Source organism: Eucyclogobius newberryi, unplaced genomic scaffold (genome assembly GCF_026437365.1).
Source record: "Eucyclogobius newberryi isolate DKJ021-1_F unplaced genomic scaffold, fEucNew1.0.hap1 SCAF_3, whole genome shotgun sequence".
NCBI lineage: Eukaryota > Metazoa > Chordata > Actinopteri > Gobiiformes > Gobiidae > Eucyclogobius > Eucyclogobius newberryi.
This window is the reverse complement of record NW_027315945.1, coordinates 27689836-27703820: the sequence shown is the minus strand read 5'-3', so window position 1 is coordinate 27703820 and position 13985 is coordinate 27689836. Positions and strand designations below refer to the sequence as shown.

General features: G+C 40.7%; 1 protein-coding gene across 2 annotated transcripts in view; it reads left to right on the top strand.

The window, feature by feature from the left end:
• nkd2b (NKD inhibitor of WNT signaling pathway 2b) overlaps positions 1–13676 on the top strand; it is a 32284-nt gene extending 18608 nt beyond the window's left edge. Inside the window, exons 4-10 of one of the 2 annotated variants that reach the window (XM_072460918.1) lie at positions 7576–7636; positions 8094–8221; positions 8997–9092; positions 9799–9940; positions 10027–10084; positions 10724–10848; positions 11576–13676. In XM_072460918.1, coding sequence (XP_072317019.1) covers positions 7576–7636; positions 8094–8221; positions 8997–9092; positions 9799–9940; positions 10027–10084; positions 10724–10848; positions 11576–12111 — 1146 coding nt within the window. In that variant the 3' untranslated portion in view covers positions 12112–13676. Of the gene's footprint in view, positions 1–7575; positions 7637–8093; positions 8222–8996; positions 9093–9798; positions 9941–10026; positions 10085–10720; positions 10849–11575 lie in introns of both variants that reach the window. The other variant, XM_072460917.1, reaches the window with a different exon arrangement.
• Positions 13677–13985: the final 309 nt, after the last annotated feature.

The window sequence follows — 13985 nt, the reverse complement described above, 5'->3', positions numbered from 1 at the left end:
AGTCATTTTGTTTGTGCTTTTGTGGGTAATTTCACAGGCGTTTCACATTTCTCTGAGACTGAAACATCAACAAATACATTTAAAGACTCGTTAGAAATGCCAATATTTTCTGATTATTATCGCGATACTCAGAAGAAGGAGATAAAGCTTATACTAATGGCAAAGTACAGCTAAAGTATACATGAGCTGTGATAGAGTTGATGTTTTTTTTTTTTCATTTTGCCCATACAACCAGTTATAATTAATCTACCCAACCTTATCTTGGTGTGGGTCTAGCCTCATTCACACTGTAATTACTGAACTTCTGCTACAAAATACACCCATCATAAATCCAGCTTTCTCAGAAGTTTTGCTTTTCTTGTGTTCTTGCCAAGATGCATCTCATTTGTGAACTCTTAGGCGCCATAATTACCCAAAGTTCGATTGCAAACGCAGCTCAAAGTACCAGAGATTTGTCTTCAGGCGTCAACTTCTTCTCATCAGTTTCTCGTTGTTTTTTTTCCCCTCGGTTTTGCAAAGAAAAGAGTGTGAAGTTGTGCAACGGCCCCGCTCCGTCTTAAGTTGTTCTCATTTGCAGCCAAAGCCCCTTCCCCCTTCCACTCGCCCCTCTCCTCTAACCGCGCACATCTGGTTTTCAGTCAAGGCCAGGTTGGTTTCTTCTGGAATGGAGGGCCCTTATTTCTCAATGGCCCCCTCTCCAGTTTCATTCTGTGGTGAAGAGTTTGCAGTTTGTTTATGAAGCGGCGTCCCTTCGCTTTGGTCCTCGTTTTTTCATTATTTGGCCGCCCCATAGGAGTCTCCCTCGCTCTTTCAGAAGTGGAAATGGTGTTGGCAGGCCGGGAGTCATCAAAACCTTTCTTTAGCATCCGCTCCAAGGTGAACGCTCACAAAAGAAGCCCGCAGAGTATTTTTGAAAACTGCAAAACATGGTTGGCAAAAGAATTGATTTGAGATCTTGTTAATCGAATATATTCTAAGTGGCTTTTGTTTATGATATTTAGCCGTCATTGATAATTCATACGTAATAAGCGATTTCCAGAATATGCAAAGGACAGGAAGAAAAATCAATTACACTCAACTTGGGCTGTAGGGCTTTAATCGACTAATCTGTAGATGATGTATCAGTCAACCAAGATATGTACGTATATGTATATGTATTATGTATATGAACTACGGTCGAAAGGAGGTGTGCAGTGTGTTAGCTGGAGCGTTGAGATAAAACCATGCGCTTATTCTATCTTTTTACAAATAAATGTGCCGTTTACTCGCACAGTACAAATACTGTTGTTTTTTTTTTTTGTTTTTTTTTACATTCATCCTCTTGAGCTTGTGGATACTTTATAGTTTTAAGTGCTATAGTGCTACACCACTCCCCCTTTTAGTCGACTAATCGACGCACAGATCTAAGACTTTCTTTAGTCGACTCAAGTCATATTAATTTCATTAAAATCACCACGACCTCCTCCATCATGTGTTAATATTACACTCCCTGCGACTTCTATAACTACAATAACCATGTACTAATTGATTTTCATTTGCACAAGTATGAATACTGGGGGGAAAAACATATTCATAAGACAAACTCTGACCTCTTTGCATTTGTTTTGCAATGGCCCTGTAAACTAGTGCATTCATTATGGCACACCGTATTATAACGCACCATATATACATTTTATATTTCAGATAGATCATTATTGATAAGTAAGACATTTTACCCTCTTTAAATTCATTTGTCACTGTTTTTCTGATAACTTCTACCTCTTTCGCACATTTAAAGCCGGCTAATTCATGGTTTTAAAGATCCGATGTTAGAAAATCGACTTGGCGGGCTTTGAAGAACACCCCAAAAGAAGTGTGCGTTCTTATATTTTGGGCGAGTTGGTTCGGGGCGCTGCGAGAACAAAGCTGTGCAGTGTTTTCCAGAGGGAGGATGGGTGGTAGAGTGACGGGCAGAGGAGGGGGGGGACGTCTGATGTCACCTGGTTGAGCTATGAAAGCTTCCTCTGGTTACTCTATCCCACATAAAAGTCTGGCACTGGGCTGAGGCTTTAGGGAAGCTTGGCAGAACGGCAGCATTAAACCGAAACAAACAAGGCACGCTTCCCTCTCCGTCTCCTGTTTACACGGAGCAGTGTCGGCTTGTTTTTAAAGACGTCTTATTGTCAATCTTATTCCTCTCCGTGGACTTCGGGGCAGCTTTTTTCTCCTCAGGTGTCGCAATACTCACATTTCAAAACCCGAAATCATCCTCACAAGGACAAGTCTTGACACTCGATACCACATTGATTAAGAAAAACACACTGTTAGTCACTATAGAATGTTATTTTCAACACAAAACATCAGTTGTTTGAAGTGATCATGTGGTGGTGCAATGATATTAATTTTAATCTAGTTAGTTAATCAAGTTTTCGTGCCTCGGTTCATTCACTGTGATCCAGTTTAGAAGATGATGGTTTTTAATTTGCTTTGGTTTTTATGACAGAAGTCCTTCCCAAAGCAATTAACCGATTAGGATACAGTTAGTTGAACATTTTTGCTCAATGCAGTTTACTCCTGGCTTGTGCTATACATCCTGTAGTTAGTTACCATGATTTATTTTCATGTTTTCTTCCATTCATTTGGCTTTTTTTCTTAATGCTCTTTACTCTGCCCTGTCTAAAGCCTCTAGTGTAGGTAATGCAGGTAATATACAACACTACGATGTTTCCTTAACATTACTACAATATGTATTTTTCCAGAGGTTTGTCGGTTGAATCGCAGCATAATCGTATAATCCCATATTCTAAACTCTTCCACCACTGCCCTTGGAGTTATATCAAATATGTAATGATACAGTGATTGTTATATTGGAGATAAGCTAAATTTGAATGAAAAGTAATAATCAAAAATCATAAATAAATAAGCAGTTTATGGATAAAAAAGAAAAATCATACAATTTTATTTAGTCATTTTTGAAATATTTCTGCACTTTTTTGGGTTGATTTTACAGTCCATTGCTGCATTATGTGATACAATAATTGTATTCAAAGGCACTTTCCTCACATTCCTGATTGATCCTCATTGATTATTTTCCTTATCTCCTAAACCCTAGTTGCAATGCTCCTTCCTTCTCCTCTAAAGGGCCTGTTAGTGTCCTAAAAAGCAGCATGCGATTCCAATACATGCAATATTGAGCATAAAAATATATAGTTTATGTAGGAATAACGCAGTGCGGAATACTTTGCAGCCCTAAACATTCTTACACCTCCTTTGTACGTCGCACGCTGAGTTTGTGATGTGATAGTGAAAGAATCCTCCACAGCAGAAAGAGAGCAGTTAATTGCACATGAGGCGGGCAGATTTTGAGGCTTTCGCCGTCTCTGTGGGCGACGTGGATAGAGCTGCCATGTGTGTTTAGACATCAGGGCTGCAGACTGTGGTCGGACCAGCCGGCTCTCTCATTAACTCTCGCAGGGCTTCTAATGAGAACAGCGGTGGTGCTGGCTTTGCATTGCCTCTTACCATGTGTATTGTGTAGCGACATTAAAGGAAGTGTACTGTTACTTCAGCTAGGGTTATGAAGTCGTGTAATAGTATATCGGTTATGCTGACGAGTAAAAGTAGGTAGCACAATATATCACAATGGAATCGACAGTTTGAGGTGCAATCATCAAATCACAAGGGCTGCAACTGTTCTTTATATCTTGTATTGGTTATTAAGTTCAGTCTTCTCTCAAATGTTAATGCTAAAGTGTGTACAATGTGCACTCTGGACAGAATCATACTTTTTAAACATCTGTCACAAATACGGATGCTATGTTTAATTGACTAATCGTGACTAGTTGACCATAAAATATAATTATAATCGTATTGTTATCGTCGTAATGATTGACTCAACCATACAGACTCTGGAACACACAAAGATCAAAGACGACAACATTTTTAAATCCATCTAGAATCCATCATAATGTCTGTTCATAATCTACAGTTGAAACAATCTTTTGAGTCGTCGACTATAAAAATAATTGTTGGCGACCGTCACAAATCTAATCGGAATCAAAATACATTTCAGAAAAGAAAAAACAAAAACACGCACTTGCAGCCTAAGTAAAGGGTGTGTTGATTTAAAATGATACATTGCAGAAGTATGATTTCATCACAAAATGATAAAGTACAAGCGGGTAAACGTCGCCAGCTCCTCTGCCGCTCAGCGTGACGTCCTTGATGCCTCCGTCTTAATTGCACAGTCGTGATTGATGCGTCTCATTACACTGGGTCCTTGTCTTTCATTTGGAGGTGATTATACCTTCTCTGCTGGTCGGAGGCTGGCGATGGGACGAATCAATGGTACGCTTTGATGTTCCTCCTCGACGCGGCGTCTCAGTAGGTGAAACTCCCCCTTCCTCATTCGCACTGGTCTTCATTAAGACCCTGGATTACAAAGGCAAAGATAAAAGCGCCAGAACACAGAGGAAACAACAACTTGGCTGTGCGCGGAGGTCTGTTTTCCCCTCTGCGTGTGTGTTTTGATGAAAGACTTGCAGAGGGGAGCAGTACAGTTGTCTGCCAGAGGTCTTGGAGCGTCTGAAGACATTCTTTACCTCCGCTAAGAAGAAGATAGTGCTTATCTTCTCTTAAACAGTCGCGCCGTTCTTTATCAGTAACTTCCCCGTCTTTGTTCTTGTCTTTGCTCTTCTCTCAAGCTCATGGTGCGAGACAATTACGATTTGGCAATACATAGGAATATTGATCAATAACACAGCTTCTGCAGTGTCATACAGTTGTTTTATTTCTTCAGTTTTTCGCCAAGGTCTTTTATTGATGATGGGAGAAAAGGGCCAAAGTATAAAGTCTTCTCCAGCACATTCTCAGTGGGGTCTGGGTTTAGGTCTGGACTCTGTGGGGGCCAGTCCACGTGTGAAAATGACCTCTCATTCTCCCTGAACCGCTTTTTCACCATTATTGCCCGATGAATCCTCGCTTTAAAGTGTTATCAGTTGCATGGCCCTCAACCTATTGTACATTTTTGTTGTTGTGAATATCATTAGTAGGTCCTTCCCAGTACTAGGGCTGTCAGTCTTTAAGCCTTTAAGATAAGATAAGCCTTTATTGTCTCCAAATGAAGGGCAAAATTGAGTAGACAACATCCAGTTTTGGTCGATTAACCGGTTGATAGTGTCTCAACCATTTTTATTAGTGGAATTATTTTTTTATTGGTATTATTTATATGGACGACAGCAGAGAACAGTTTGTCTACTGGAGTTTTAGGAGTAAATTGAGTACCGTATTTTCCCGGACTATAAGTCGCACCGGAGTATAAGCCAAAAAATGCATAATGGAGAAGAAAAAAACATATATAAGTAGCACTGGAGTATAAAATATGGTTGCAAGTGTGAAAATAACAAATAATATCACATATAAGTCGCTCCAGAGTATTTAAGTATAAATATAAGTCTTATAGTCCGGAAAATACGGTATTTCCTATTAACATGACTTTTTTCTGCTTAGTGGTTTTTGCATTGACTCCTGTGAGTTTGTGGTCTTGTGAGTGCAGTGTGTGTGTGTCAGATCAGATGCTTCGTAGTGGTCCTCATGGCATGTCTGTCAAAGCCCTTATTTCTCCTGCACATCTAACGTGTATATAACGTGTATTCTCCATCTCTTCTCTCTGTCTCTTGTGGCCTATTTACGTTGCGGGGGGCGTCTGAATCGTGGCCCTTTGCCCTCCTCACCCCCCGAACACTCCCTCTCTCACGCTCAAGGTCACGGGCAGATTACAGGCTGAAGGTATCATCCTCTGAAGTAAGGAATAATCGCCGCCTTTGAGATTGTTAAATCGAACCACAGGCCTCAGCGCTGTCATTACTTTGAGCCGAGAAAGGAGGGGGGGGCTCCAGGGGAGGAGAGAGAGGGGCTCCTTCCACGTAAACGCATGCAGATGTTCAGCCCCTGCGCTCAAGGTACATGACGTTCCTTTTGTTTTCGGCGGCGTCTATCTGCTTTTTATTAATCCGCCCTCTGAAACGTGAGGTTCTGATCTCGAAGTGGAGCGCCGAGCGGCTCGTCGCTCCGGCGGATGACGTACGCGGGATGAAGCATTTGTTGTTGAAATACTTGAGGGTTTAGGGCCGAGGCTGCACTTAATTTTTATTGTTTCCACCGCACAGTTTTGATTATTAGTTGTTTGCGTGTGCGTTTGTTTGTGTGTGTGTGTGTGCAGAGAGAACCAACGTTGACATGTGTACAAGTCGCATTTGTGGACATTTGATGCATAAATGATTTGCATATGACAGCTCTCTCTACTCTTCAGGCCCCCTTTTGTTTTACAACTGTATCTAATCAATCCCATCCTATCCCGGCTGGAAATTTCCATCTGGCAATTATTCTCCATTGAAAATAAATACTCGCACGTTGCCGCGGGGCTCGTTGCGTGGCTTTGTTTTACACAAACCATAATGTTCAATGTTTCTTTCGCAGCGTGAACATTTTTTGAACTGAACTTTTCCTAAACTCTCGTCTTCCTGTTGGAATCTTTCCGAGAGTTTGGCGTCAAGTGAGATGAGGGCGAGCGGCCCTCGTCCCTGGCTGGCGTGGTAAAGTTTCTTGCGGTTTGATGGATGCGCGGGCGCCGGCGTCGCCGACAGAGCAGCACAATGAGAGTGCAGATGTTCAAAGTCTCTTTTCTTCAGAGGAGGAAATGCTCTGAGGAGAAACTGTTTGTTTTCTCTGTGTCTGTGGTCTGAACTGTAGATTCACTTACATCTCTAACGCCAACCTCTGTTCCTCCCTCTCCCTCCCTCCCTCTTTTGCCCTGTCCGTTCTTTTTCTCACCCGCTCTACTGCTCTCTCTCTCTCTCTTCTTTCGCTCTCTCTCTGCCCCTTTCTCTTCTTTCTCTCTCTCTCTCTTTTCCTCACTCTTCTCTCTTTCTGTCTCTTCTCGTTCTCTCTCTCCTCTTTCCCTCACTCTTCTCTCTTTCTGTCTCTTCTCGTTCTCTCTCTCCTCTTTCCCTCACTCTTCTCTCTTTCTGTCTCTTCTCGTTCTCTCTCTCCTCTTTCCCTCACTCTTCTCTCTTTCTGTCTCTTCTCGTTCTCTCTCTCCTCTTTCCCTCACTCTTCTCTCTTTCTTTCTCTTCTCGTTCTCTCTCTCCTCTTTCTCTCTCTCTTCTCTCTTTCTGTCTCTTTTCCCTCTCTCTTTATCTCTTTCTCTCACTCTTCTCTCTTTCTGTCTCTTCTTTCTCTCACTCTTCTCTCTTTCTGTATCATCTATTTCTCTCTCTATCCCTCTTCTTTCTTTCTTTCTCTCTCTTTCCCTTTCTCCTCTCTCCCTCTTCACTCTTGCTTTCTCTCGCTGTCTTTTTTTCTTCTCACATTCTCTTTCTCCGTCTCCCTTTCTATGCCTGTCTCTCTCTGTTTCCCTTTCAATCTCTCTTCTCCCTCTCTCTCTGTTGCTCTCCCTCTCTTTCTCTTCCTTCTCTTTCTCTGCTTGTCTCCCTTTTCTTGCTCTCTGTCCCTCTTTCCTTCTCTTTCTCTCTTCTCTCTCTCCCTCATCCCCTCACCCCTCCCTCTCTCCTCTCTTTCCTCTCTTCCATGTCTCAGGAGTTTCCAAACGGTGAGCTGAAGGAGGGGCAGTTCATTGATCAACACTGTCCCCTAGAGGGTAAGTGGAGAAAACTACATGTTCTACACTTTATTTAGACATTTCACTTTCCACATGATTTATCTTTTTGCCGAAGTATTTTAGCTATGCATTACACACGTGAATCACAAACGCCTTTTCAGGCTGACCTCTAGTTGGACATAACACATAAATAAACTACAGGACATTGTTAATTAACTGAATTGACCAAAAGAACAAAAATACAGACTGAACCTTCCAAGATTAACACTTGAAATTGTAGAAGGAAAGCAGAATATCTTAATTACAGACCGCTGTGCCTTTTGGTGGATACAGTTGTTAAGTTGATTGATCCTTTTTTAAAACTACCTTTGTAAATGTCTGTAACTTTAGAATGGATTCGATTTTTTTTTCTTAAACTGTCAGGAAAATCCACAAAAACAAAAGTAGATCAATATTTGTTTTAAAAAGGATAAATGTATTTGTTTGTTGTGTGCAGTGGTTCTTCCTCCTGAAAAAGGCGAGGGCTGTGAGAGTTACCTGCAGTACATCCATGCAGAGGACGGAGAGCGAGAGCTGATCCGAGATGCCACAAAAGCACCGGGCAAGAAACGCATCAGTCTGGACGTAAGCGCCGCTTTTCCCCCGTGTAATAAACCTCTTCAGTCTGGACGTAAGCGCCGCTTTTCCCCCTGTGTGATAAACCTGTACAGTCTGGATGTAAGCGCCGCTTTTCCCCCGTATAATAAACCTCTACAGTCTGGACGTAAGCGCCGCGTTTCCCCCGTGTGATAAACCTCTACAGTCTGGACGTAAGCGCCGCGTTTCCCCTGTGTGATAAACCTGTACAGTCTGGACGTAAGCGCCGCGTTTCCCCCGTGTGATAAACCTCTACAGTCTGGACGTAAGCGCCGCGTTTCCCCTGTGTGATAAACCTGTACAGTCTGGATGTAAGCGCCGCTTTTCTCCCGTATAATAAACCTCTACAGTCTGGACGTAAGCGCCGCTTTTCCCCCGTGTAATAAACCTCTACAGTCTGGACGTAAGCGCCACTTTTCCCCCGTGTAATAAACCTGTACAGTAAGCGCCGCTTTTCCCCTGTGTAATAAACCTGTACAGTCTGGACGCTTTTGTACTGTGTGTCCTCAGTGTTTCCCACAAGGACGGCCCCACTTTTCTCATCCATAATCTGTAAACCAAAACTACATTTTAGTGGCGTCATAGTAAAATTCCAATGTTCTTGCTTTTCGACTTTAAACTTCCATTGAAAATCATTGAATTGCCACAGCACTGCATGTTATATCATGTATTTTTGTAAACAAACACACTCTTAACAGGAATTCGAGACAATAAGTGAAATCTGAGGTAAACGCAGATTTGAACTAAATGTTTTTACTGGCAGGACATGGAGTGCGATGTGTCTGTGGAGGACGATAACCGGCAGGAGTGGGTCTTCACACTGTATGACTTTGACAACAGCGGCAAAGTTACCAAGGAGGTGAGTTACCGTACCGCAGGGAGATTCAGACGCCGCCGCCACGTTTTTGGGACGTTGGTTTGTGTTCACGTTAGCAGAGAGGACACTACCTCGGCCCTTCACCGGGTATAGAGTGTCAAAACACTGTATTGGACTAGGGACGACAATAAATCTAATTTTAGCGTCAACGATCACGATTTTACAACTATTCACAATCACTGACACTATGACAAAACAAGAGTTAAGGAAAAACATCATGATTTAACAATGATTTACGATTATTTAGACTGTGACCAAACAACAGTGAAATCTTTAATGTTCTTTCATTTCTGTTGTACTATTGTTACTATTCTGACCGGCTTTACAAAATTAAACTTTCTGAAAGACAAAATAAAGATAAATGTGAAAAACAACAAGATCAAAAACGTTCTTTACATTTAGGTCTATTTTTGGGTTGTACATTGAAAAGAAAAACTGCTAAAATTGTCACGATTATTAGTTTTTGGTTCTTACTATTATATTGTGACCAGAATATCACCATTATCGATTATCCTAATAATCCCTAGTGACAACTGACGACATTTAGATTTATTTTTTTACCTAGGTGGATAAACACAGCAGCATTGACTGTTATTATTTATTTATTATTATTATTAGTTTCCTTTTTGTTTTGCTTGAGGCCATCTTTGAATGAATGATCCTGTCTCATCTGACTCGTGTTTTCCAGGACATGTCCAGTCTCATGCACACCATCTACGACGTGGTGGACGCCTCTGTTAATAATTCCTACCACAACAAGAGCAAGACGCTGCGAGTGAAGCTGACGGTCACACCGGAGCCCAGGAGCCACCGGAGGGAAACAGTCACAGGTAAAAGACACAAAAACAACAACAAAAACAAGGCACATTTGATATTGTTTTTTATGCTTGGCCTAATCTAAGACTGTCGTGTTCAGACCGCGGTCACCAGGACGAGGGACGACCTGTCGACAAGAGACACTCTACGTATATCAGGTCGGTCCATATGGATTTACGACTACTATTAATTAATTATCCTCTGCGCTATCCATATTGGTGCTCCATTTTGAAACCACTGTGATGCCTTTATTTAAAGACGCTGTACCTGATGTTTACTGTCTTGTGACTTCCATAATGCATTCCTAGCATCATAATTACTCTCCACGCTGGGTTTAATTATAAGTGCTTTTCACAACTTTCAGAGGCCGGAGCGGAGTTGCTGTCATTGTAAAGCTACCAACAACGATAACGTGCTTTCTGGTTCTCAAAAGAGAATTAAGTAGATGCAGCCAGCACATAGTAGTCTCATTTTGTCCCCAAGAGCTGCTTTTACAATATCTGTCCTAAGGCAGAACAAAATTGGCCCAATCATATAAAATTGGGCACTGCAGCCACTTTAACCAATCTCTTTTTTTTTTAGAAGATGTTAAGGTAGCAGCCAACACAAAGTCACTAAATAATAAGTGTAAAAACAATTGCCTCTCTCAAGAAAAACAATTTATACACAACATTGTGTACAAATTGTCCTTGCCCTGCCTTGTATCTCTATTAGATCAAAACTGTTCTGTTCAGACAAGGTCCAACTTTATAATTTAGTTATCATAGTAAAAGTCTGTATGTTCCTGTTCTCAGCAGCAGAGGGCAGACCAACGAGACACCAGCCGCAGAAGGACAACATTACTGTGTGGATGAAAACACAGAGAGAAGAAATCACTACCTGGACCTGGCCGGGATCGAGAACTACACATCCAGATTTGAAGGTATCTTATTTACTATAATTTCTTATTTTTTTATTTCACCAGCTTGGGGATAGGGGGGCAATAATTATAGCAACAAATATCTTGAAATAGATTATATTGACAATATTCAGATGATGTTATCAGAAATGTGCCAACATGTGTCTGTAAATGTCTTTTTTAAGAAGAAAAATATGATCGGACTGTAAAATGAACTCAAAAAGTGCAGCAATATCACATTATTCTCTTAAATTTCTTAAAACTTTTTCTTAAAGTTTGTTAAATTTTTATTCCTCAGCATCCATATTTTCCAGCCCTTTTAAATAACAATCTACCCTATGTTCAAATTTAGCTTATTTCCAAATCAACAGTTAAAGTTATATTTGCAATACTGTACATTTGTCAAGATATTTCCCTCGTCTACTTGAGCAGAATCATAAAAAAAATAAAAAACATGCACTTGTGTTTGTCCATGAATTAATTTTGTGGAGAAATGAACCTTGGTAATAGAGTTGATCTTTTTCTGCATTTTCCTTTTCGATATTTCCTTAATTTACTTAGTTTAAAAACAAACACATTTGAAAGACTTTAGACGAAATGGGACGTTACTTTGGACACAAGTAATCTTCTTTTTATACCTTTTGCTGCCTTCATTTTAGTTCTGTTTTTTCTGTTGCGTGTTTCATATTTAAAAACTGAAAATAGCATATAATCAATACAATTCTGTCAAAGTGCTGTGTTTTGTCTTCAGGAACCACCACCATTGCTGTTCCCCCTCAGGACACCCACACCAAAAACTCCCACAGTCAAAGTCGCTCGCGGTCCCACGAACCAGAGACACAAGTGGCTCACCAGCGCCGCTCGCAGGTCATCGGCGACAGCTACAACCCTGCAGATTTCCGAGGCAAAGGCGCCGCCCCGTTCGTCAAATCCCCCAAAGGGAACCACAAGGGCGGCAACAACAGTAAAACGGCCAAGTGCCACGGCCACCACGCCGCCCTGCACACGGGTCAGGACGTGTACCACCTGCCGCCCCAAGCTCAGACCGCCAATCATCACCCGCATCCGCTACAGTACAACCACAGCAAGCGACTTCGCGCCAAAAACAGAGAGTCGCCCTCCAAGACGCCGCTGTCCCCGCCGCCTCAGGTCCCGTCCGTTCTGCCCGGCGCCGAGAGGGAGCCTGGGAGCCCGGGCTTTGTGGTGCCCGTGGTCCAGCGGCACGAGCACCATCACCACCACGAACACCATCACCACCACCACTACCACCATTACCACCAGACATGACCGCCTTAATGTGGATGAGGGGAAATAGACCGAACCTCCATAGAACAGGCTTCACGGAGCGCAACAGTGGCCGTCGCACTCATTTTCTCTCATAGAATTTGGTTTCAGGTTGAAAATGGCATCCATTTTTGGACTTTATAGATCAATTCCTGGTTGGTTGTTTGGTTGGTTGCTAGGGATGTCACAATGTTAATTTTTAGTGTCATAATTTTGAGAAAAAACATCGCATTTTAATGATTATTCACGATTATCACAGAGAAATATCATCCAACACTATTTTATGAGACAGAATAAAGCAAATGTGACAAAAACAGCCAGATATCAAAGTAATTTATATTCAGATGTATTTTTTTAACAATAGATTGTATTGAAACCACTTACTTTTGCTTCTAAAATAGTCACACTTATTATTATTTGTTCTTTCTATAGATATATTGTGACCTAAATAATCATCGATTAGCTGAATCATCTTGACATCCCTAGTTGGCATTAACCACAGATTGATTGGAAAAGGCATTTTAAAAGTTTACATGACAAATATGTGGTTAATTCTTTTGTACATTTGTGTGGATGCGTGGTCCCTTTGTGAATGTATGTTTGATGAATCCGTCAACTCATAAGCGTAACATAATCATAATCAATCCCAAAAAATATTCAAAAACTTACAAAATACAGTGAAATATTGTGGTTCATTATGTTTGTTGGAAATGTATTTTTAATTAACTAATGCTTAAAGGGTCATAAGTTACCCTGAAGCCAATTAGCCCCCATCAAACTTTCAAATTTGTAATATATTTTGATTTTAAGTCTATGGGAAAACTATTTTTTATAAGCTTTTACAATAGCTTCAAAAAGTTGTGCAATTATTTAACTCCAAAGACGCTATTTTTGTGAATCAAAACGACTTCATTTTGTGAGTCATAAGTTTGCATATTTCTGGTGGATCTACCCTCTTGATAAAATTACATCAAATTGTAGAATGTGAAATCCACTGTCGCGCTCCATAGAATCAGTCTGGATTTTTATATTCTTATCCTCAAGCTATATTTGGATGTATGCTGAGACTAGAAGGATGTTTATGAAGCTATTGTTGTGTATTATGTCTATGTGGCACAGTTTGTATGATTTTTTGTTTTCCTGGGACTGCATCATTATCCACATTCAACTCAAAACCAGAAAGCTGCCCGAGCTGAAGGTGTTCTTTCCTTTTTAAAGCTGGTTTGATGACCTTTGACGGGTCAAACTCGAGGTTGTGTCGGTCGGTGGCACACATTTCCAAAAACATAGATCTCAGGTGTAAAGGTGCTGCTGCTCTCATGGTCCCACAGAGGCCGAGTCTTTGGGTCTTTGGGACGTTTGACTGTGGACTGAGGGACGAGATGGGGTTGAAATCACCACTGCCAGTTTAAATGCAAAAATACCTTGCTATATGTATAAAAAAAAATCTATATATGTAAACACATTTTACTGTATAATTATACTGTACATGCATATTTCATCATGAATATAATTATGCATATTTGTATTTTGTCTTTTATATATTTTAATAAACATTATATAGTTAACATATGTTGTCATAAATGCGCAAATTATTATTAATGTTTTTTGGTACCAACATGTTAGCTTAGCTTTAATAAAGCACGAACAAAGACTCAAATTCATATTGCATCATTCAGGGTTAGTAATTACTTATTCGGTTTGAAGTCAGGCTATTAAGTAGTTACAAAGCCTTTGTTCGTGCTTTAGTGTTATCAGTGAAGTTATTATACATGTTTCTTACAAATGAACTCATCCTTAAAGATTTTTTTTTTTTTTTAAATGACACTAAGAAATCATTTCAGAACTTTTTCCACCTTTAATGTGACCTATGACCT